This window comes from Acipenser ruthenus, chromosome 7 (genome assembly GCF_902713425.1).
Source record: "Acipenser ruthenus chromosome 7, fAciRut3.2 maternal haplotype, whole genome shotgun sequence".
Classification (NCBI taxonomy): domain Eukaryota; kingdom Metazoa; phylum Chordata; class Actinopteri; order Acipenseriformes; family Acipenseridae; genus Acipenser; species Acipenser ruthenus.
In genome coordinates this window covers 8,983,610-9,005,313 of record NC_081195.1, presented here as the reverse complement: position 1 = coordinate 9,005,313, position 21,704 = coordinate 8,983,610, and the positions used below count along the sequence as shown (strand labels likewise).

The 21,704-nt window shown below is 47.1% G+C and overlaps 2 protein-coding genes across 5 annotated transcripts; one reads left to right on the top strand and one right to left on the bottom strand.

The window, feature by feature from the left end:
• The first annotated feature begins 1,834 nt into the window (after positions 1–1,834).
• On the top strand, positions 1,835–10,986 carry LOC117415925 (tetraspanin-14-like). The gene is made up of 9 exons (XM_034026864.3): positions 1,835–2,012; positions 5,617–5,718; positions 6,900–6,950; positions 7,144–7,290; positions 7,545–7,715; positions 7,869–7,994; positions 8,488–8,535; positions 8,752–8,868; positions 9,387–10,986. Exons 2-9 carry the CDS (start codon positions 5,632–5,634, stop codon positions 9,450–9,452), a joined length of 813 nt encoding a protein of 270 aa, XP_033882755.3. The 5' UTR covers positions 1,835–2,012; positions 5,617–5,631; the 3' UTR covers positions 9,453–10,986.
• Positions 10,163–20,861, bottom strand: LOC117415924 (rap1 GTPase-GDP dissociation stimulator 1-B-like). 4 transcript variants are annotated; one of them, XM_059026291.1, is made up of 14 exons: positions 20,391–20,861; positions 19,780–19,887; positions 17,156–17,278; positions 16,550–16,675; positions 15,461–15,589; positions 15,195–15,320; positions 14,410–14,553; positions 13,693–13,824; positions 13,153–13,287; positions 12,888–13,013; positions 12,649–12,788; positions 12,380–12,506; positions 12,173–12,301; positions 10,163–11,216 (listed from the first exon to the last, which is right to left on the bottom strand). In XM_059026291.1, exons 1-14 carry the CDS (start codon positions 20,392–20,394, stop codon positions 11,200–11,202), a joined length of 1,566 nt encoding a protein of 521 aa, XP_058882274.1. In that variant the 5' UTR covers positions 20,395–20,861; the 3' UTR covers positions 10,163–11,199. The 4 variants fall into 4 exon arrangements, with proteins under 4 accessions (XP_058882274.1, XP_058882275.1, XP_033882753.2 ...); XM_059026292.1 differs by having other exon boundaries at positions 10,163–11,213; XM_034026862.3 differs by having other exon boundaries at positions 10,163–11,627; positions 20,391–20,860.
• Positions 20,862–21,704: the final 843 nt, after the last annotated feature.

The window sequence follows — 21,704 nt, the reverse complement described above, 5'->3', positions numbered from 1 at the left end:
TTGAGTAATGGCTTCTTTCTTGCCACCCGTCCATACAGGCCAGCTTTGTGTAGGGCCTGGCTTATTGTTGATGTGTGAACACTGACTCCCATCTCAGACACAGAACTCTCTCAAGGTCATTGTTGGCTTCAGAGTGACATCCTAAACCAGTTTCCTGCTTGCCCGGCTGCTCAGTTTGGGAGGGCGACCTGATCTGGGTAGTGTCTGGGTGGTATGATGCATCTTCCACTTAATGATGGACTTCACTGTGCTGAGAGGGATAATCAGTGCCTTTGAAATGTTCTTGTACCCTTCTCCTGCTCTGTGCCTCTCTACCACTTTATCCCTGACTTGTTTCGAAAGCTCTTGGTCTTCATGGTTGCTTTGTTGGATCACTATGTGAGTTGCAGCTTGAAAGTCTTTATCTACCTGAGGGAAATTATCTACAAGTTAAACCACTTTGAATACACACAGGCTGAAACGATTTCACTAATTTTGTGACCTTTCAAACAAATCATTTGCACCTGAGCTGATTTAGGGCTGCAGTAGCAAAGGGGTTGAATACTTATGCAACTGAGATTAATGTTTTTCTCTGTAAATCTTACTTATTTATATTCTATATGCATTTTTTAACTTTATCAATGTGGAGTAGTTTGTGTAAATTCTAGATGTCAAGTCTAATTTGAAAGCGTCGTGGAGTACGCTCAGGTGCCAACAAAATGTGAAAACTTTGCAGGGGGTGAATACTTCTGCAAACCACTGTATGACCGATATACGCTCCTTGCAAAGGAGCCGGCTCTTTTGTACAGCGGTATCGGTGCTATGCTTTAGTGCGAGAGGACCCGGGTTTGCGCCCGTCCTCCGCCTGTGTGTGGATTGCCTCGCCCTGTGTGATGCGCCGGTCTGCGTTAATAATGAAAATGCAACAGTCGAAGCTTTACATCAATAGCTCACTGACACATACATAATGTTATTTACAGTACATTTTAAATAATGATCATAGGTTTGTTGATTAAGTAATATTGTTCCTTGGGATAACAAAATATTGAGCTCAAGTCATGTGATTAAAAACGCCAGGTGCTCAGTGTTTGGTATTTGAGTTGAGTTAAAATTGCTAAAATGAGTTGATTACGAATTTGTAAAATAGCCATTCGAAAAGACGTGATTTTAATTAACGCAAGACAAGCGAAATATACGACCATGCCCTGCTTGAGTAATGAAGATCACCTGGTTGCTATATGGGCATGATTGAAGGCGGCCTGTCTGTGAGAAGTTGCCCGGAGAGCGAGATGTTCTGCTTGAACAATCAGCAGACTAGTCTAGAGAAACCAGGAAACCGGCTCTGTGAGGGACAGGCCACGTCCTGGAAGGCAGAGGGTCACCACACCGACCCGGACCGTTATGCTGGCTGTTGTGTTGTTCAAGCAAACCAGTGGGGCGGTGGAAGTGTGATGACATGGGGAGGAATCTCCATTAACACAAGAACGCCGTTGGTGCAGATTGAGGGCAACCTTACTGCTCAACGATACATTGATGAAGTCCTTGAGGCAATAGTTTTTAGGTTCCTGCAAGTCAATCCGGAAGTGTCGATTTTCCAGCGAAACAATGCAAGACCACACTGTGCTAGGATTACAATTGCACGACTTCAGGAAAACAATGCCGAGGTCTTGCCGTGGCCAGTTTTTTCTCCTTCCCTGAGTCTGTGGGACCAAATCGCCAGTGCCATCCACAGGAGGCAACCGTGACCAGACAACCTTCACCAGCTGGCTGCAGCTGCACAGGAAGAGTGGCGGAACATCCCACAGCAGCCACTATGCATCAACGCTGCCAGGATTGTATTAATGCTCAGGGAGGTCATACCCGATACTAACTGTGCAATGTTATATTGGCTGCACTGACGCGTTATTGCCTAACATTAGGTTACGGTAACAGGGCGTGCCTAAAGGGGAAGCGTCTCAGACAAACACTGGGCAGAACTTCAGCACCATTTCCTGCGAAGCAGAGCTGCTGAAAGAAAACGAGTAGGATTATCGGTGAGTGTTTTTCTAAATTTTTTTGGAGGGTGTAAATGTTTAAAAACAAGAGAACAAATATTATTTTCAAGTTTCATCAAAATCCCAGAACGATGCGAAGTACCGAATTGTCTGTATGATTGTAAACTTTTTGTTTTTTTTAATTTACTTCAGCGTGGGAGAGGGGAGAGGGAGAGACGGTACCCTTTTCTCCTGTCTCCTTGTTAGTATATTCAAATACGGTTTCTGGTTTACTTGCTGAGCTGTTTTCCAGATCCGCTGCTACTGACGTATTTATAACATCGTCTTGTTTTTTTGTAGTTTTGTATTTTTAGAATAGACGCGGTTTCGGCTTTATATTGATGTTTCCGTGATGTCCGCTACAACAAAATTCTAATTAGAAGTTTAACACATAGAATTGTTATCAAAATGAATTCTGTTTTCTCAGAGTTTCCATCGTATATCAGCGAATACCAGCAGTGGCATGGCACCGTGCTGATACTATCAGTGCTTCACACACACATACATAAAATATGTGTGTGGATACGGGTTTTTTAAATTAATTTTTTTAGAAAATTACGTCTACAAATAATACATCTGCTATGACATAATTGTTGTTAATAATAATAATAATAATAAAAATAATAATAATAATAATAATAAGGCGCCGCACCGCCACGACCAGCATTGGTGTTTCGTATCAGTAAATCATGTTTCGTTTAAAAGTCTGTAGTTTTAATGTATTGTGGTGTGAACACAGAACAGTGTCGGGTGGATTCCTCGTTTTATCTTTAAGTCGCTCTTTTGTAAGTACTGTGAATAAATTGTCTTGAGGGAATTCTAAAAAAAACAAGTAAATCAATGGTGCATTCATGCCAGTGATTGCATTTCACTTTCAGAAAGGGGGGAGGGCAAAAAAATGCAAAACCTAATAAAAATAAAAAGTGACACCCAATTAATTTACAACGCTTTTTATTTTAGTCGGGAGTCGATTCTCTTGTTCCTCTGGATAAAAGGTGTCTGCTAAATGAATACGTCATCAATATCATCATCATAATAGTAAAGCAAGCAAAATATCATACATTAACCCCTATATTATTAATGGCATCCACAGCAAGTGTGTATCGAGTTACACAAAGGGATACTAAAACAGTAGCTTCATGTCTGTACTCACTTATTTGTTGCTTCATTCTGCTGAATGGTTAATCTAAGCAGCTGATGATTGCAATGAATTCGGCATGATTTATATTTGAGATATTTTGTAAGTGCACTGCACCTTTTATCCAGGGCGACTTACAATTGTTACAAGATATCACATTATTTTTTACATACAATTACATTATTTTTACACTATTTTTACATACAATTACCCTTTTTACTGGAGCAATCTAGGTAAAGTACCTTGCTCAAGGGTACAGCAGCAGTGTCCCCCACCTGGGATTGAACCCACGACCCTCCGGTCAAGAGTCCAGAGCCCTAACCACTACTCCTTACACAGATAATCACAAATACAATAAAATAAGACAGCACTCACATATCCGACCCTCTGAAATTTTGACTTCAGTGACGGTTAAATGCGTGTGATCCATATCTGATTATTTCATTTTGGCCCGATCCAACCCTTGAATCTTTTTTGTGGTCCCTGAAAAACGGACAATATCAAAAATGCATATCTGAAAGGACTGTGTTTTAAAATAAGTAGGCTTCCATTTAGATGTACTGTATTGGTTTTGTTGGTACAGTACTATATTTAACAGAAGTAGTATTTTAATTCAGAACGATATGATTCTGAAAATATCCCTTACCAAAACTAAAGAGACGACACGTTAACTGTAATACAGTAAATACTTTTAAATCCGGTATGTACTTTAGAGGTATGTACATTTTCTCATTAACAACCCAACATCAAAATGAAAGGATAAATGTTATCCATGCACAGAACTGCGTAAAACATGAAGAGCAATGCAATTTAGCAAAAGGTTTAAAAAAACACCAGTTTCCAGAATTAAAACAGAATCCAGTCAGTATTCAAAATTGCAAAATATAGTGCTTGATAACCCTAATATCTCACAGTTCACTTGCAAATGAAAATGCACAAAAGCAACTAAAGATCACAGATTAAAAAAATGCATCACAGTATCTAAAACTGTTTAATGATTAACTGTTACATTACGCTAGCTTTGTTTTGGCTGCATAAATAATTGTACCTTGAGGCTGAGTTCAAGCAATTCCATCGCATACTGCGTTCGGGAACCGGGTTACATTAGAAAAGAATGATGTTTGAAAAACATATTTTATTAGTTTGTGAAGAAAACTCTGATCTTATATGTGATTATATTATGTGTCTGGGGCGGTCAAAAAGTGGAAGACAATGTCATGTAAATCGTCTCGGGGTGTGGTGGGGACGGGACTGCCCCCTGCCCTATAGCAAGCCCCTGGTTGTATGATGCTGCAGCTGGCATGCTCAGTGTAACTTAGTGGAGTCCTGATCTGAGAGCATGTAACACACACAGCTCACATGTGTGGAGTCTTGATCTGAGAGCATGTAACACACACAGCTCACATGTGTGGAGTCCTGATCTGAGAGCATGTAACACACACAGCTCACATGTGTGGAGTCCTGATCTGAGAGCATGTAACACACACAGCTCACATGTGTGGAGTCCTGATCTGAGAGCATGTAACACACACAGCTCACATGTGTGGAGTCCTGATCTGAGAGCATGTAACACACACAGCTCACATGTGTGGAGTCCTGATCTGAGAGCATGTAACACACACAGCTCATATTTACATGTTACAGTTTATTTTTTATAAGTTAGTGAGTTTGCTGTGTTATATTACGATATTAAATACACCACAGCAAGCACATTGTCATATTTGAGATCTTTCCAAACCATTCTTTTTCGTTACCACAATCTGAGAGCTAAAAAAAACAAAAGCTTGTTAGAACACTTCCTAATTACAGTGGCAAGTACTTTGAGAAATAAACTTCCTTTTCCCTGCAGCAGCTGTCCCTGCTTTAGTACAAAACTCACACTACATGAACTGTTTTTCATGATGGTAATGTCTTAAATTACTGTGCCTGCTTCTTTGGCTGAAGAGATATCAGCTTATCATCTAACGAGGGAAGCTGCTGAACAATGAAATAATCATCAAACAAAAAAAATGGGGTAGTGTGTGAATATTGTGGGATTCCTGCAATCACGCTCTGAAATGCATGCCCCAGATACAGTTTATGGAAAAGTAAGTTTGATTACACAGTGAAGTTTATAGTTTATAGTCCCGTCCCCCCGATTATTGTGAAATACATGTTTCGCCATAATCCAAGAAGTGCTTCAGTAGACAACGAAACACGAGTGTGGTGTTACCAGCAGGATTGTTGAAACACATGATCTGAGAAGTAACAGGGTATCTGTGGCTGCATTTTCTCATGGAAGTAATATATTACTGATTACCTCAGTATTATGTCGTGCTCCCGCAGAATTTCACAATTCGATCGTTCCTTGCTTGACCATGTTGATAGTAAACTCTGAAAGCCCTGTATTGAATGTTTCTAAGTGTTCAGTGGCTCTCTCGAGTCCCGCTGAGAGTCCTGCTGCTAATTTCTCCCCATCTCTCCCAGTGTCCCCAGTGGAAGATGCATTATTACCGGTATAAGAATAAGAATCCTGAGGTGAGCTGCTGCTACAAGTACCTGATGTTCAGCTACAACATCGTGTTCTGGGTGAGTGCTGAGAGGCAGGACGTTCAGGTTTTTTTTTTTTTTTTTTTAAATGTTTAATCGTTGTCAGGGATATGCATCGGTGATGGTTTGGTGAAGCAGAGAGATTACCAGTAGAGTCCAAAACGTTTGTCTTCATATCCAGCTTCCAACTGTAAAGGGTTAATGAACAGAACGAAAGGTGGAGCTGAGCTGAATTATTTTGCTAAGGTGTTTTTTTTTTTTTTTTTTTTTTTTTTTTTTTAAATAAACCGTTTCTAGGATAACTATTGTACTGTCGGGTAGTGTAAAATCTAGAACTATTAAAGTAACATGTAATAGACATCTAATCGAAGCAATTTGTCATTCCTTTAATGAAGTTTCTTTGTGTTTCTAAATACTTTTTTTTATAGGAACAAATCCTTTGAACCACACATTTTTTGCTTCCTCCTTATTCTGTTTGTGGCCATTGGAAACTGCACTGTTACAATGACAGGACATGGCGAGACAACATGTTGTTTCCACTCTGTCTGTCTGCCTGCCTGCCTGTGCTCAGTCTCCTGTGTCTGACACTCATCAGGAAAGCCTGTACGATTCTAGGAGGGGTCACGTCTGTCTCTGTCTGATAGCTGACAGGAAACGCCACTCGGCTTTCTGTGTCAACAGGAAGTGGAAACAGCTTGGCGTGACTGCTGAGAAATGATGGTGTCTCTGTCAAATGTTGTGAAAACACCCTGCCCTTTTCTAGGAAAGTTTACCCAGCAGGAATATCTCCACAGGCTCGTACCACAGGGTGCAGGGTGCAGGGTGCGCACTGTCTTCTGTGAAAATACACTCAGGCCTGTGGTTTTACAAGTAGGCCGGATTCATAATTCTTGCAACATTGCTGTTTTGCGTTGTTTTCAGTTCACCTTAAATGTCAACATTATTGAACAATCATCTTGTGGCTAAACGATGCATCACAGAGTGCCCCTGTCACTCTTCCTTTGCATATCATCCTTCCACGTACCCTGCAGTTTTCACACCAACAGACTAGATTCACGCTCCCTGTGTAGCAGTTATCAGGACCCCACCTGAAACAAACTACCTGTGCTCAAAATAATTGCTCTCCAGCACTGTCATTACCCTGGACCTTAATATCAATAAGCACTGTAAACACATGGCTAATTATTTAATACATATGTTTCTGTTCTTTTGGTTTGCAGTTCGTTGGAGCTGCTTTCTTAGGCATCGGGTTCTGGGCGTGGAGTGAGAAGGTAAGTGCTGATGGCTATTCTTTTTTTTATGCTGCTGAGGGTGTAGTGTACACATTCCATATAGATCTCTGTTCCCAGAGCAATTCAGACACTGCCCCAGTATCCAGACCTGCTTTCTGTATCCTGTTTTTTTCGACCCAGTGTGAGTGGTTCTGTTCTGGTTCTAATCCCTCCCTCTCTGTCCCTCTCTCAGGGCGTGCTGTCGGACCTGTCCCAGGTGACCCGGCAGAACGGTTTCGACCCGGTGTGGGTGGTTCTGGTGGTCGGCACAGTGACCTTTGTCCTGGGTTTCGCGGGCTGCGTGGGAGCGCTGAGGGAGAACATCTGCATGCTCAAGTTTGTGAGTCCTGGCTTCCATTCGTACACTCGTTCGTACCTGATGAGCCTGACTGTCTGTGTTGGCACTAGAGACACGTGGCTCTCATAGGCATGGCTATCAAACCTACTGTCGGTGAATGAAAACAGTTTGAACACGTTGGTTTTGTAGAAATCTCTGGATTGTTTAAGTTTTACAGCGCTGTCGTGGTGTTTAACCCTTGCAGTTCTGTAGTGTGTGCTTTAACTCTTTGCTCGCTGTGTGTTTGACCTCTGCAGTTCTGCGGGGTGATCGGAGTGATCTTCTTCCTGGAGCTGACAGCGGGGGTGCTGGCCTTCGTGTTCCAGGACACCCTGAGGGAGTGGATCAGTGACTTCTTCCTGACCAACGTGAAGGGCTACCGGGACGACATTGACTTGCAGAACCTCATCGACTCGCTGCAGAAAACGGTGAGGCACTGATTCGCTCTCACTCGTACTCTCTCTCACACACCGCAAGGACATTGTCCTGCAGAACATCATCGACTCAGAAAGCATTGAGACACGAAATATCTGCTTTATCTGCAGTAACCTGAGCCCCTCTCTCTCTCTCTCCTGTTACAGAATCAGTGCTGTGGGGCTCAAAACCCTGATGACTGGAACACCAACAATTATTTCAACTGCACTGACGACAACCCCAGCCGGGAGCGCTGTGGAGTGCCCTTCTCCTGCTGCCTGGCTGACCCTGCTGTGAGTCTCTGTCTGTGCATACCTGCCTGTCTCTCTGTCTGTCTCTGTCTGTCTGCCTGCCTTTCTGTCTATGTGCTTGTCTGCCAGCCTGTCTGTTTGCTGCCAGTTTCTAAGCGATTGTGATTCCATCATTGATGTCACTCTATCTTAAAAGCTTGGATACAGTTATTCGGAGTCTATCCTTGTTTGGATCTGATGTTACTGCTGGCTCCTCCTGAAATCCTACTGGCCTTTGCATGCATCTTTATCACCACCTGCAGACCCCCCTTACCATATAGATGGTGCTTCATTTTACTACCCACTGAATTGAAATGGAATTGTGTTATTATTATTAATAGAGCTATCTCTCTCTCTCTCTCTCTCTCTCTCTCTCTCTCTCTCTCTCTCTCTCTCTCTCTCTCTCTCTCTCTCTCTCTCTCTCTCTCTCTCTCTCTCTCTCTCTCTCTCTCTCTCTCTCTCTCTCTCTCTCTCTCTCTCTCTCTCGTCTCCACAGCAAGCAGTTATGAATACGCAGTGTGGCTATGACGTCAGGGCCAGGCCGGTAAGTTGTTTGTGGAGGGGGAATTCAATACATTTCAATTTTCATTTTTGTAACCAAATAATGAAATCTGCACTGATGCTGATCGTCATTTTGTTTTTTTGAGGAAATAAACTTTTCTTAACTGGTTTAACTCTATACAGCTCTGCAGTGCTGAGTTCTCTTTCTTTTTGATCCTCTGTACAGCTCTGCATGCGTTAACCCTTTCCTCCCTTGCAGGAACGGGAATGGAACACTGTGATCCATGTTAAGGGGTGCATCCCTGCGCTGGAAGCCTGGTTACCCCGAAACCTCTACATCGTGGCCGGAGTCTTCATCATCATCTCACTGCTGCAGGTGGGGTCTCCTTCCGCAACTTCACAATAATTTAATTGCTTGAACAATTTTTATTTATTTTTTTTTTTTTTTTAAGGATTATTTTTTAAAAGACCGTTTTTAATTAATTCAGTCAAGTTTTCATTTCACAAAACTCCTTTTCATATGTTTAAGAGAGGGTTAGAAGTTTGTTCTCGGTCTTCAGTGCACTGTTAACCAGAGAGAAAGATTATAAAGCACAAGACTCCCCTTGCGTAGCAGTTTGGTCCATTCCAGGTTTTACTATGAGTTTAATAAGACACACCTGAGCTCGTTGCCAACACACTGGAGCTGATCAAGCTCGTAGTAAAACCTGGAATGGGTGAAACGTCAATGCAGCAGGAGTCTTATTTCCATGCCTGAAGCAGTCCTTACAGTTCTGAGAACTGGGCCCATGATTGCAGATGCACAGCCCCAGCAGAACGGCATTTCTGACTGCTTAACTCCTCTCTTCCTCTTAATAAATTTCTTTTTTTTTTTTTTTTTTTTTTTTAATCCAGATGTTGGGCATCTTCCTGGCTCGTACTCTGATTGGAGATATTAAGGCGGTGAACTCCGGCTTCTGATACTGAGGGGCTGACTGCCGCAGCGTGTGTGTGTGTGTGTGTGTGTGCGTGTGCAACACACGTGTTCTGGAGTTCACATTCCCAGCTAGTCCACAGCTCTAGCCACAGTGTAGAGGTAACAAGCTCAGATGTGTCTTATTAAACGCATAAGAAAATCAGGCACGAATCAAACTGCTGTGCAAATGGGTGTTACCTGTACACTGTGGCTAATCAAGCTTGTAGTAAAACCTGGAGTGGGTGACCCTGCCATGCAACAGGAGTCTTATTTCCATCCATGTAATGTAATGTAAGGTTTTATTTTGTTTTTGAGTCCCTCGGCTTTGCACTGAACAGCTTTCCGTTCCACTGAGCCAGCCCTCACTGCAGCTCGAAGTTCACATCTGCACAGTCCTCAGTGAAATCATTGAGGGTGAATCAATACAACAGCACGCTGCTTCAACTGTACTGCCATTTTATTCGTTTTATACAACATACACACATCCACTGACAAGACTAAAAGCAACATCAACGTTTCAAGATTAAAGGGTTTTCTAAAGTGAAAACAACACCAAGAAATGATAGTGTGAATACTCTGAAGGGCAAGGATCTCTTTTCAGCTTGTTGTTTAGCATGACGAGGTGAGATCAGTGTTAAAGATGATGTTTGAAGGTGGCGCTCACATTAGAGAATAGATGCAAAGTTTGGAAAAAATCACCTACAAAAAAAGTGGGCCTGCGTAGCATTCAGTATGCAGGAACAAATTAGACTGTGACAACAGACAAGTTCATGTCTGCAGATATATACCCATGGGAATTAAAGGGGAAGCAACTCCCATAGTAAATATCTGATTTCGGGCCATCATTTAAAGGCAGAATTCCTATCGTATAGACCCCTGCCCTTAACAAGAACAAACATCGCTGCAGTTGCTTCTTTGTCAGTCTTATTACTTTAAAATCTATTTAAATAAATGGAAGAAAGTTTTGCACTTCAAATCCAAGCCAATTTTGTTTGATGCTTCTTCTGCTAACTAATCGTCCTACAGCTAGCAAACTACTTCAGGAACCTGAACACTTGTGTTTTAGACCAAGAAGAATTGGGGTTATTTTTTATTTTTTTTTGTACATTAACAAAACCAAAAATGATAGCTTCAATTCTCTTGGTCTTGTTGGTCTGAGAACATTTCTTTAGCAGTGTACAGATATGCTTGCACTATTGTAAATGATCTGCAGCTTTTATTACTGTTCATTGTATTGCCTCTGAAAATGCACGTGTGCTTGAAGCGGGATGTAATCCTCTTGGAGGTGCATTAGGAGCCGGTGAAGAAACATGCTCCGATTCTGGGGTTGATGCTGTCTGATTCTTTCTGTGATGTAGCACCAGCACAGACCAACCCTCTCAGGAACATGTCACCATTTTTTAATAATTCTTATTTGGTAGATTTTTTATTTATGTAAAAGTCTTTGATATTTTCGCATTAAAGGGAATGTACCCATCTAAAAAGTATAAACTGTGTATGATGTCATCATCTTTGTAATAAAGTGTTCTAAAAGTCCAATTGCCTCGTCCTGCTGTGTGGGATTCCTCTGTGGAACAGGCTGCTGGTGGAGTGTGTGTGTGTGAGAGTCGGGTCAGTGGTTCTGTAGGTACTGGGTCAGGCTTGATTAGAATACTCCTCTCTAGGGTTCTGTTCCAGACGCTGTTGGGTCAGTTTCCAGTGTTGGATCTCAGTGATTCTCGGGCCCGTGTTGATCCGGTTCTACTCCAGTGCTCAGCACTGTGGTTCTGCTGGTGGGGTAATAGGTCAGGGATTGTGAGATCTCCTGGAAGGTTCTGTTTTGGGTAGCAGGTGTCCTTATGAGTTGGGTTGCTGGTTCTGTTCTTGCTGGGGGGGGGGGGGGTACTAGGTTGGGCTGGTTCTGCTGGGGGGATACTGGATTGGGCTGGTTCTGCTGGAGGGATACTGGGTTGGGCTGGTTCTGCTGGAGGGGTACAGGGGTGGGCTGGTTCTGCTAGAGGGGTACAGGGGTGGGCTGGGTCTGCTGGCAGGGTACTGGGTCACTGGTTCTGTTCAGCTGGTCTCAGCGAGGATGGTCAGAGCTGTGTCAGCCTGTGATGCCAGCTTGGTGTTGCCGTGGTTACTCAGCTTCCCCAGAGTCTCCCTCAGAGCCAGAGCCTCCATCTGAGACCTCAACTCCACTGAGAGGAAGAGGAGGAGGAGGGAGAGGGAAAGGAAGGAAGGAAGGAAGGGGAGGGGGGTTATTAACACTAATCAGATGCTGTTATGTAGCTCGACTTGCTTTTAATTATTGCTTTACCAGAACAAGCCTGCAGTGTATTGCCAATCTGCATACAGTTTTACCAGTATTATCATCTTATTAGTAATAACTTTCAAACTGTTTGATGACCACCTTTAGAACACATTGATAGATGTTTTGTGGCTGGTTTGTAACAGGTTACCTCTGTTTGGCTGTGTTGAGTTTACCTCTAAACACTGTACATGTATGTGGGATGCCAGGGATGGAAATAAGACTCCTAATTGCACAGCAGTTTGATCCATTCCTGGTTTTACTAGGAGGTTAATAACACACACCTGAGATTGTAACATATCGACTGGGGCGAATCAAGCTTGTAGTAAAACCTGGAATAGATAAAAAGTCTTATTTCCATCCCTGGAAGCTGTTACCGATGCAGGCTGTGTGCTGTGGGGTTGTACAGTATCGTAGTTCAGTTGTGGTTCATACCTGAGTTGGCCAGGCTGCACACCAGCCCCACTGTACTGAACTTCACCTCCACCGCAGCCACAGGGTCCTCCAGCATTTGCTGCAGCGTGGAGAGCAGACCGGCTGACATGAAGGGCTCCTCCACCGCGTCTAGAGAGAGAGAGAGTGTGAGTGTAAGCGAGTGTGTAAATGTGAGTGTGTGTCAGTGTAAGGGTGTGTGTTTCTCACCGATGTCGATGGTGGAGGCGATGGCCAGTGCCACCAGCGCTTCGTTCTGCATGATCACATGCTCGTTCATCGCCATGGAGATGAGGTGCTGCACCCCCTCTGCCCGGGTCACTGCCTTAACCACTTCCTGTTGGGACACAAGGGGCAGGGTTAGGGGCCTGTCTGTCAACAACCAGAGTGTCAGCGTCTATATGTGTGTGTGTCTCTCATATCTCAGTGTGTCTCTGTCTCTGTGTCTGTCTCGGTGTCTCTGGCTGTCTTGTACTCACAGGTGCCCGGCTGTGTCTGATCAGGGCTGCCAGCAGTCTGTTGGCCTCTCCACGCACCCCGGCATGATCCCGGGCATCACACCACTGCATCACCCTGGAGAGGAGAGCTTCATCCTGCCCCAGCACTGACGCCGCCTCCTCTAGAGAGTGAGAGAGAGAGAGGGTGATTGGGGAGAGAGTGTGGGGGAAGCAGTGAGTGAGAGACACAGAATTTCCGAGAGAAGGGTTTGGGGTGTTACCTTGTCCGTCCACCATCATACGCAGCGTCCCCAGCAGTTTGAACTGGACCGGGGGCATGTCAGAGCGCAGCAGCTTCCGAATCCTCTCTGAGACCCCGTCCTGCAGCATCCGCACCTTATTGACCGCTGGGAGACACGGGTACAGAGAGACAGAGGCAGTCAGAGCAAAGCAGTACAGGCACTGTATCAAACCGTGTGGCCAACGCATATCAATGCAGTGCACCAGGCACGCCGGTTGTTTAGCACACATCACTGTCCTCCTCACCAGGGATGGCCAGGTTTCTGAGTGCACTCAGTGCAGCATGTTGGACAGACACGTCCCCATCGTCCACATGGCGCTCCAGCAGGTCCAGAATCTGAGAGACAACCCCCGAGTCAACCATCTGGATACAGTTACCATCTGGGAGAGGAGAGGAGAGGGAGAGAAAAACAAGAGCAGTTCAATTGCGCTCTTAAAATCAGAGAAACGTTGGTCAGTGTGTGAGTCTGTGAGTGTCACCGTGTGTGTGTGTGTGTGTGTCTCTCTGTTTGTGTATGGATGTGTCGGTGTCTCTTTTGTGTGTGTGTGTGTCTCTGTGTGTCAGTCTCTGTGTCTATAGCTGTGTGTGTGTGTCTCTGCTTGGGTATGGTTGTGTCGGTGTCTCTTTTGTGTGTGTGTGTGTCACTGTGTGTCAGTCTCTGTGTCTATAGCTGTGTGTGTGTGTGTGAGTTTGGATGTGTCTCTGTGTGTGTGAGTGTGTGCGAGTCTGTGTGTCAGTGTGGATGTATCTCTGTGTGTGTGTGGGCGCGTCTCGGCTCCTCTCACCGTTCCTGGCGAAGTTGGCGATAGCGAGCGCCCCGGAGAGCTGCAGTTGGGTGTTGGGGGACTGCAGCCAGGACAGGATGTCCTGATACACTGTGGCCGAGCCATTCCCAAAACACTTCTGCATCGCCTCGTCTGGGACAGAGAGAGAGTCGGGGGTTAAAACCTCTGGGGGACAGGGGAAGAATTGTGATAGAGAAGAGTGAGATGGGGTTCTGCAGCAGTTCCTCCCAGGAGCAGGGACAGAGGGAGAGGGAGAGGGAGGATGTATAGAGCTGCACTTGCCCCCAGCAGCAGGGACACTGTGAGGGTTAGAGAGGGAGGGAGGATGTATAGAGCTGTACTTGCCCCCAGCAGCAGGGACACTGTGAGGGTTAGAGAGGGAGGATGTATAGAGCTGCACTCACCACCAGCAGCAGGGACACTGTGAGGGTTAGAGAGGGAGAGGGAGAGAGGATGTATAGAGCTGCACTTGCCCCCAGCAGCCGGGACACTGTGAGGGTTAGAGAGGGAGGATGTATAGAGCTGCACTCACCCCCAGCAGCAGGGACACTGTGAGGGTTAGAGAGGGAGGGAGGATGTATAGAGCTGCACTTACCCCCAGCAGCCGGGACACTGTGAGGGTTAGAGAGGGAGGATGTATAGAGCTGCACTCACCCCCAGCAGCAGGGACACTGTGAGGGTTAGAGAGGGAGGGAGGATGTATAGAGCTGCACTCACCCCCCAGCAGCAAGGACACGATGAGGCTGGATGCGATCTTGACGCTACAGAGGTCGGGGGGGTCTGTGCCGGCCTGCAGCCCCCTAATCATCTCTGAGAGAGCCTCCGGGACCTCCGAGTCTACAAATTGCAGCTTCAGAGAGTCTGAGAGTCCAAAGAGAGACACACACTGTACCCCTGTACCACAGTGTGACCCCCTCACTACACCCCCACACAGTGTCTGACATGCACTGTACCCCTGTACCACAGTATGACCCCCTCACTACACCCCCACACAGTGTCTGACATGCACTGTACCCCTGTACCACAGTGTGACCCCCTCATTACACCCCCACACAGTGTCTGACATGCACTGTACCCCTGAACCACAGTGTGGCCCCCTCACTACACCCCCACACAGTGTCTGACACACACTGTACCCCTGAACCACAGTGTGACCCCCTCACTACACCCCCACACAGTGTCTGACATGCACTGTACCCCTGAACCACAGTGTGACCCCCTCACTACACCCCCACACAGTGTCTGACATGCACTGTACCCCTGAACCACAGTGTGACCCCCTCACTACACCCCCACACAGTGTCTGACATGCACTGTACCCCTGTACCACAGTGTGACCCCCTCATTACACCCCCACACAGTGTCTGACATGCACTGTACCCCTGAACCACAGTGTGACCCCCTCACTACACCCTCACACAGTGTCTGACATGCACTGTACCCCTGGACAAAAGTGTGACCGCTCAAAAACCAATTTCCCTCCCTTCCTTCCCCTCTCTCACCGCTCTCTCCCAGTGCTCCCAGCACTTCCAGTATGATGTGTCTTCTCTCTGCATTGGGAGCACGGCGTAGCTGCACAGTCAGCACCTCAGCTACGTGCATCTCGATAAGGGCTTCCCTCGCAGAGTCTGGAAAAACAACTGGGACCAGTCACCACTGAACTGGGGAGGCCTGGAGCGGTGTGTGTGTGGCTGTGTGTCAGTGTCAGTGTTTGTGTGTCTCAGTGTCAGTGTCTGTGTTTCTCAGTGTCAGTGTCACTGTAGCTCACCGAGGTCGGCCAGGTTGCAGAGTGCCAGCAGGCACACGTTGACCAGGACGTCATTCTCAGGAAACTGCTTCATGATCCCGACCAGTCGAGGAATCACCCCACACTGCACCAGAGCCTCCTGCTGAGAGCCTAGGAGAGGAAAGGGGGAGAGAGAGACCAGAATCACCCCACACTGCACCAGAGCCTCCTGCTGAGAGCCTAGGAGAGGAAAGGGGGAGAGAGAGACCAGAATCACCCCACACTGCACCAGAGCCTCCTGCTGAGAGCCTAGGAGAGGAAAGGGGGAGAGAGAGACCAGAATCACCCCACACTGCACCAGAGCCTCCTGCTGAGAGCCTAGGAGAGGAAAGGGGGAGAGAGAGACCAGAATCACCCCACACTGCACCAGAGCCTCCTGCTGAGAGCCTAGGAGAGGAAAGGGGGAGAGAGAGACCAGAATCACCCCACACTGCACCAGAGCCTCCTGCTGAGAGCCTAGGAGAGGAAAGGGGGAGAGAGAGACCAGAATCACCCCACACTGCACCAGAGCCTCCTGCTGAGAGCCTAGGAGAGGAAAGGGGGAGAGAGAGACCAGAATCACCCCACACTGCACCAGAGCCTCCTGCTGAGAGCCTAGGAGAGGAAAGGGGGAGAGAGAGACCAGAATCACCCCACACTGCACCAGAGCCTCCTGCTGAGAGCCTAGGAGAGGAAAGGGGGAGAGAGAGACCAGAATCACCCCACACTGCACCAGAGCCTCCTGCTGAGAGCCTAGGAGAGGAAAGGGGGAGAGAGAGACCAGAATCACCCCACACTGCACCAGAGCCTCCTGCTGAGAGCCTAGGAGAGGAAAGGGGGAGAGAGAGACCAGAATCACCCCACACTGCACCAGAGCCAGAGGGAGGAGAGAGAGACCAGAGAGAGACCAGAATCACCCCACACTGCACCAGAGCCAGAGGGAGGAGAGAGAGACCAGAGAGAGACCAGAATCACCCCACACTGCACCAGAGCCGGAGGGAGGAGAAAGAGAGCAGAGAGAGACCAGAATCACCCCACACTGCACCAGAGCCTTGGGGAGGAGAAAGTGGACCAGAATCGCCCCTCACGTACTGTTGTCGAAGCAGATTCTTCCGATGGCCCGGCCCGTGTGGAGCAGCAGTTCCTGGTCCGATGTCTCCAGCAGGGGAACCAGAGCCGAGACGAACCCAGCCTGAATACAGGGCTCCCGCACCTCCGCTGAAACACACAGCACACAAACAAACCTCAGAAAAGATGACTATAGTGAAGCACAATGAAAGCATAGTAAAGCATACATGAGGCATGATAAAGCATATTTAAAAAAAACAACATGGTAAATGCATAGTAAAACCATGCATGGAAAAGAGCGAAAAAATGACCATGGTAAATGTTCATAAGGGCATATGTACTTGGTATGCCCCATATGACTCTTCTTCAGAGAGTGGTGAGGGGGTAGAATGGGCTACCTAGTTATGTTGCTGAATCACTGGGATCCCTTAAGACCCAACTTGACAAAGTTCTGAGATCATTCAACTACTCGGACCCAGACTAGCTTAGATGGTCGAATCATGGCCTCCTCAAGCTCGTAAATGTTCTTATGTTCTCATCTATGTCTCACGGCTCGGACGTTGTTAGATGAGATGTAGTTGCTCTTTGTGATGTAATGATGGTTTCATTTCCCCCCCCACCGGTCCTCACCGTTTTTGGCCAGCTCCGCAGTCACCAGTGTGGCCTGGGCAGTGAGGGATGTGTCCTTGCGCAGGATTGCAGCCAGCGAGGGGAGAATACTGCTCGCCACAATCCGCTCAGCAGCACCCTCTCCTGGGGTCAGACACAAACTCAGTGATACTGCACCCCGAACTCACAGAGAGACACACACACACAGTGATACTGCACCCCGAACTCACAGAGAGACACACACACACAGTGATACTGCACCCCGAACTCACAGAGAGACACACACGCACACACACAGTGATACTGCACCCCAAACTCAGAGAGAGACACACGCACACAGTGATACTGCACCCCGAACTCACAGAGAGAGACACACACACAGTGATACTGCACCCCAAACTCACAGAGAGAGAGAGACACACACGCACACACACAGTGATACTGCACCCCAAACTCACAGAGAGAGAGACACACACACAGTGATACTGCACTCCACTCTCACAGATAGAGAGAGACACACACACAGTGATACTGCACCACAAACTCACAGAGACACACACACATGCACACACACAGTGATACTGCACCCCAAACTCACAGAGAGAGACACACACACAGTGATACTGCACCCCACTCTCACAGAGAGAGAGAGAGAGACACACACACAGTGATACTGCACCACAAACTCACAGAGACACACACACATGCACACACACAGTGATACTGCACCCCAAACTCACAGAGAGAGACACACACACAGTGATACTGCACCACGAACTCACAGAGACACACACACACGCACACACACAGTGATACTGCACCCCAAAATCACAGAGATAGAGAGAGAGAGAGACACGCTCACACACAGTGATACTGCACCCCGAACTCAGAGACACACACACACACACAGTGATACTGCACCCCAAACTCACAGAGAGAGAGAGAGAGAGAGAGAGAGACACACACACACAGTGATACTGCACCCCGAACTCACAGAGACACACGCACACATGCACACACACAGTGATACTGCACCCTGAACTCACAGAGAGACACAAACATGCACACACACAGTGATACTGCACCCCAAACTCACAGAGAGAGACACACACACACGCACACACACAGTGATATTGCACCCCAAACTCACAGAGAGACACAGTGATACTGCACCCCGAACTCACAGAGAGAGAGACACACACACACACACACACACACAGTGATACTGCACCCCAAACTCACAGAGACACACACACGCAAACACACAGTGATACTGCACCCCAAACTCACAGAGAGACACACACACGCACACACACAGTGATACTGCACCCCAAACTCAGACACACACACACACACAGTGATACTGCACCCCAAACTCACAGAGAGAGAGAGACACACACGCACACACACAGTGATACTGCACCCCAAACTCACAGAGAGACACACACACACGCACACACACACAGTGATACTGCACCCCAAACTCACAGAGAGAGAGACACACACACGCACACACACAGTGATACTGCACCCCAAACTCACAGAGAGAGAGAGACACACACACGCACACACACAGTGATACTGCACCCCAAACTCAGACACACACACACACACACACACACAGTGATACTGCACCCCAAACTCACAGAGAGAGAGAGAGACACACACACGCACACACACAGTGATACTGCACCCCAAACTCACAGAGAGAGACACACACAGAGTGATACTGCACCCTGAACTCACAGAGACACACTCTCACGCACTCACACACAGACACATACAGTCTCACTCGCACACACAGACAGACAGTGGAGCATGCTGGTCAGAGCGGGTGGTTTGCTGGTCTGTCTGGGTTCTTATATAACACCAGCTGACTGCCCAGTAAGAGGCCAGTGAATATTTGTCCTATTTCCTAACCCCCAGCTCGCAGGCAGTTACTGGGATCCTTTATAAACACAGATAGCACTGGGAGGGGTTTGATGACAGCCTAGACAGAAGATCTCCAGAAAACACTGTGATTATTGTTACTGTTGCTGGGTATGGGGGAGGACAGTGCGTGGAGGAGCGAGGGCAGGAGGCAGGCTGCGCTTGTTAGTGTCGCACTTGTTGCCGTGGAGACAGCCGGCCTCCCGTCAGGAGAGACAATGGCAGCTAGAGCGCTGTGACACGTGGGATAGCAGCCTGTCTGCAGGGTAAAGGATGGCCAGGATCTTCTTTCTCTCAAACACACACACACACACACACACAGAAATACACACATACAGAAACACGACACTGACTGCCACTGACATGTACACACAGACACTGACTGATGCTGACACAAACACACACAGAAACACACACACAAACTCACAAACAGACTTCTACATATTGTTGACACACACATTTCATACACACTGTTACACACACAGACTCACAAACAAGCTGGCATAATATCTCAGTTAAACACTCTCACCCACACGCGCACTGATACACACTCCTGTGTCCTCATGAAGCTGGGACCTGGATAAAGAGGTTAATTAAACTCTTCAACAATCCACACTAATTTAGAGAGACTGAGATAGAACTGGGGAGTATTACTGAGTCAGTCGCAGACCGACTGTGTGTGTGTGTGTATGTGTGTAGTTGTGCATCTCACTCACTGTTCTCCTCCAGTGCTCTCAGCAGGGTGTCGAGGTGTGTTCGGAGCTCCTCCTCTTCCTCTATCCCCCCATTCACCTTCATCTGCTCCAGAGCAGCGCTCAGAGAGTCTGGAACAAGAAGCAGAGTCACACAACAACACAACACTACACAACACCACACAGGCCAGAGCAGCGCTCAGAGAGTCTGGAACAACAGGCAAAGTCACACAAGACCACACTACCCTACACTACACTCAGACACAGGGACGCAGAGTCACACAACAGACTGCAACACAATAACACAACACAACTATGTGATGTCTAGCGAAGCACATGCAAACACATTAGTCTCTGTCTGGGTGGGGGTAGGTTATTGTTAGGATGACAGAGGCTACCCATGGTACACTGTTAGACCGGTAAACCCTACCTCAGACCCTGCACACTGCGCACTGAGTGACACAGCACCGCACAGTTATATAAGACAGCTCAAGCCCTGCACCCCACAACCGCGCTGCAGTCAGCAGCACAAAGCTGGGGACGGCACAGCGTCCTCCACAGGGACAGGCAAGGTGCTTCCTGCCCATGGTGAAACTGAAACACAGAAACAATGAGGAATCTCTGCTTTCACTCACCCATCACAGCAGCTCTGCAGTGATCCGCAGGCAGGCAGGCAGGCAGGCGGGCGGGCGGGCAGTCTCTCTCTCGTTCTGTGTGTCTCTCTCTCACGCTCTCCCTCTCTCGCTCTCTCTCGCTCTCTCACGTTCTCCCTCCCTCTCTCTCTCTCACGTTCTCCCTCCCTATACCTCCCTCTCTCTCTCTCAATTCAATTCACTTCAGTTCACTGCTGCTTTATTGGCATGAAATCTAACACGGTATTGGCAAAGCTATTTCATATACAGTAATAGAAGTCCAGTTACTATAAATAAAAAAACAATCATTTCTCTATCTGTTTCTCTTACTCTCCTTTCCTCCCTCTCTCTGTGTATTTCTCTCTCTCTCTCAGTTTGCAGTTCTGATCTGAGTGGCCAGAGGCAGGTGCACTCCAGCCATCACCAGAGGCAGGCTGGCACTCTGGGTGTCCTCACTGCTCTCTCCCTATAATTCTCTCTTTCCCTGTCACCCTCCGCCCTCCTCTCTCTCTCTCTCTCTCTCTCTCTCTCTGCACTAATTCTTAATTCTTTTTAAGCTCCTGAAATCTCATCAGTAGACCTCTAAGCTCTCGAGACCCTTTGACAGCGTGACACACATGCCCTGGAGAGAGCCAGAGAGAGATAGTGAGCGAGGCTGTGTGTGTGCGTATGTGTGTGTGCGTGTGTGTGTGTGTGTGTGTGCGTGTGTAGATGTTTGTCTGGCAGTCCTTCCTTCAATCTGTCTTTCTCTTTGTGTGTGTTTGTGTGTTTCTGTGTGTCTCTCTGTTTGTCTGTCTATGTCTGAATGCCTGCATTTCGAAGCCTTGGTTGGCACTGGGCAGCAGTGTGGAGTAGTGGTTAGGGCTCTGGACTCCTGACCAGAGGGTCGTGGGTTCAATCCCAGGTGGGGGACACTGCTGCTGTACCCTTGAGCAAGGTACTTTACCTAGATTGCTCCAGTAAAAAACCCAACTGTATAAATGGGTAATTGTATGTACAAATAATGTGTAAAAAATAATGTAATTGTATGTAAAAATAATGTGATATCTTGTAACAATTGTAAGTCGTCCTGGATAAGGGTGTCTGCTAAGAAATAAATAATAAAAAATAAATAATAATAAAGCTAATGCATTGTCCTGGGCTGCTGTTCCACTCTGCACCAGCAGGTGGCAGTGTGACTGTAGAGAGGAGGTCACAGTGCTGGAGTAAGCAAGGTTAGTGACATCACAAGGACGTGTGTATTTCTGTGGGGTTTGGCCCTGTCAAATTCAAATTCAGACTGGCTTTATTAGCATGACAGGAGTGATCCAGTGTTGC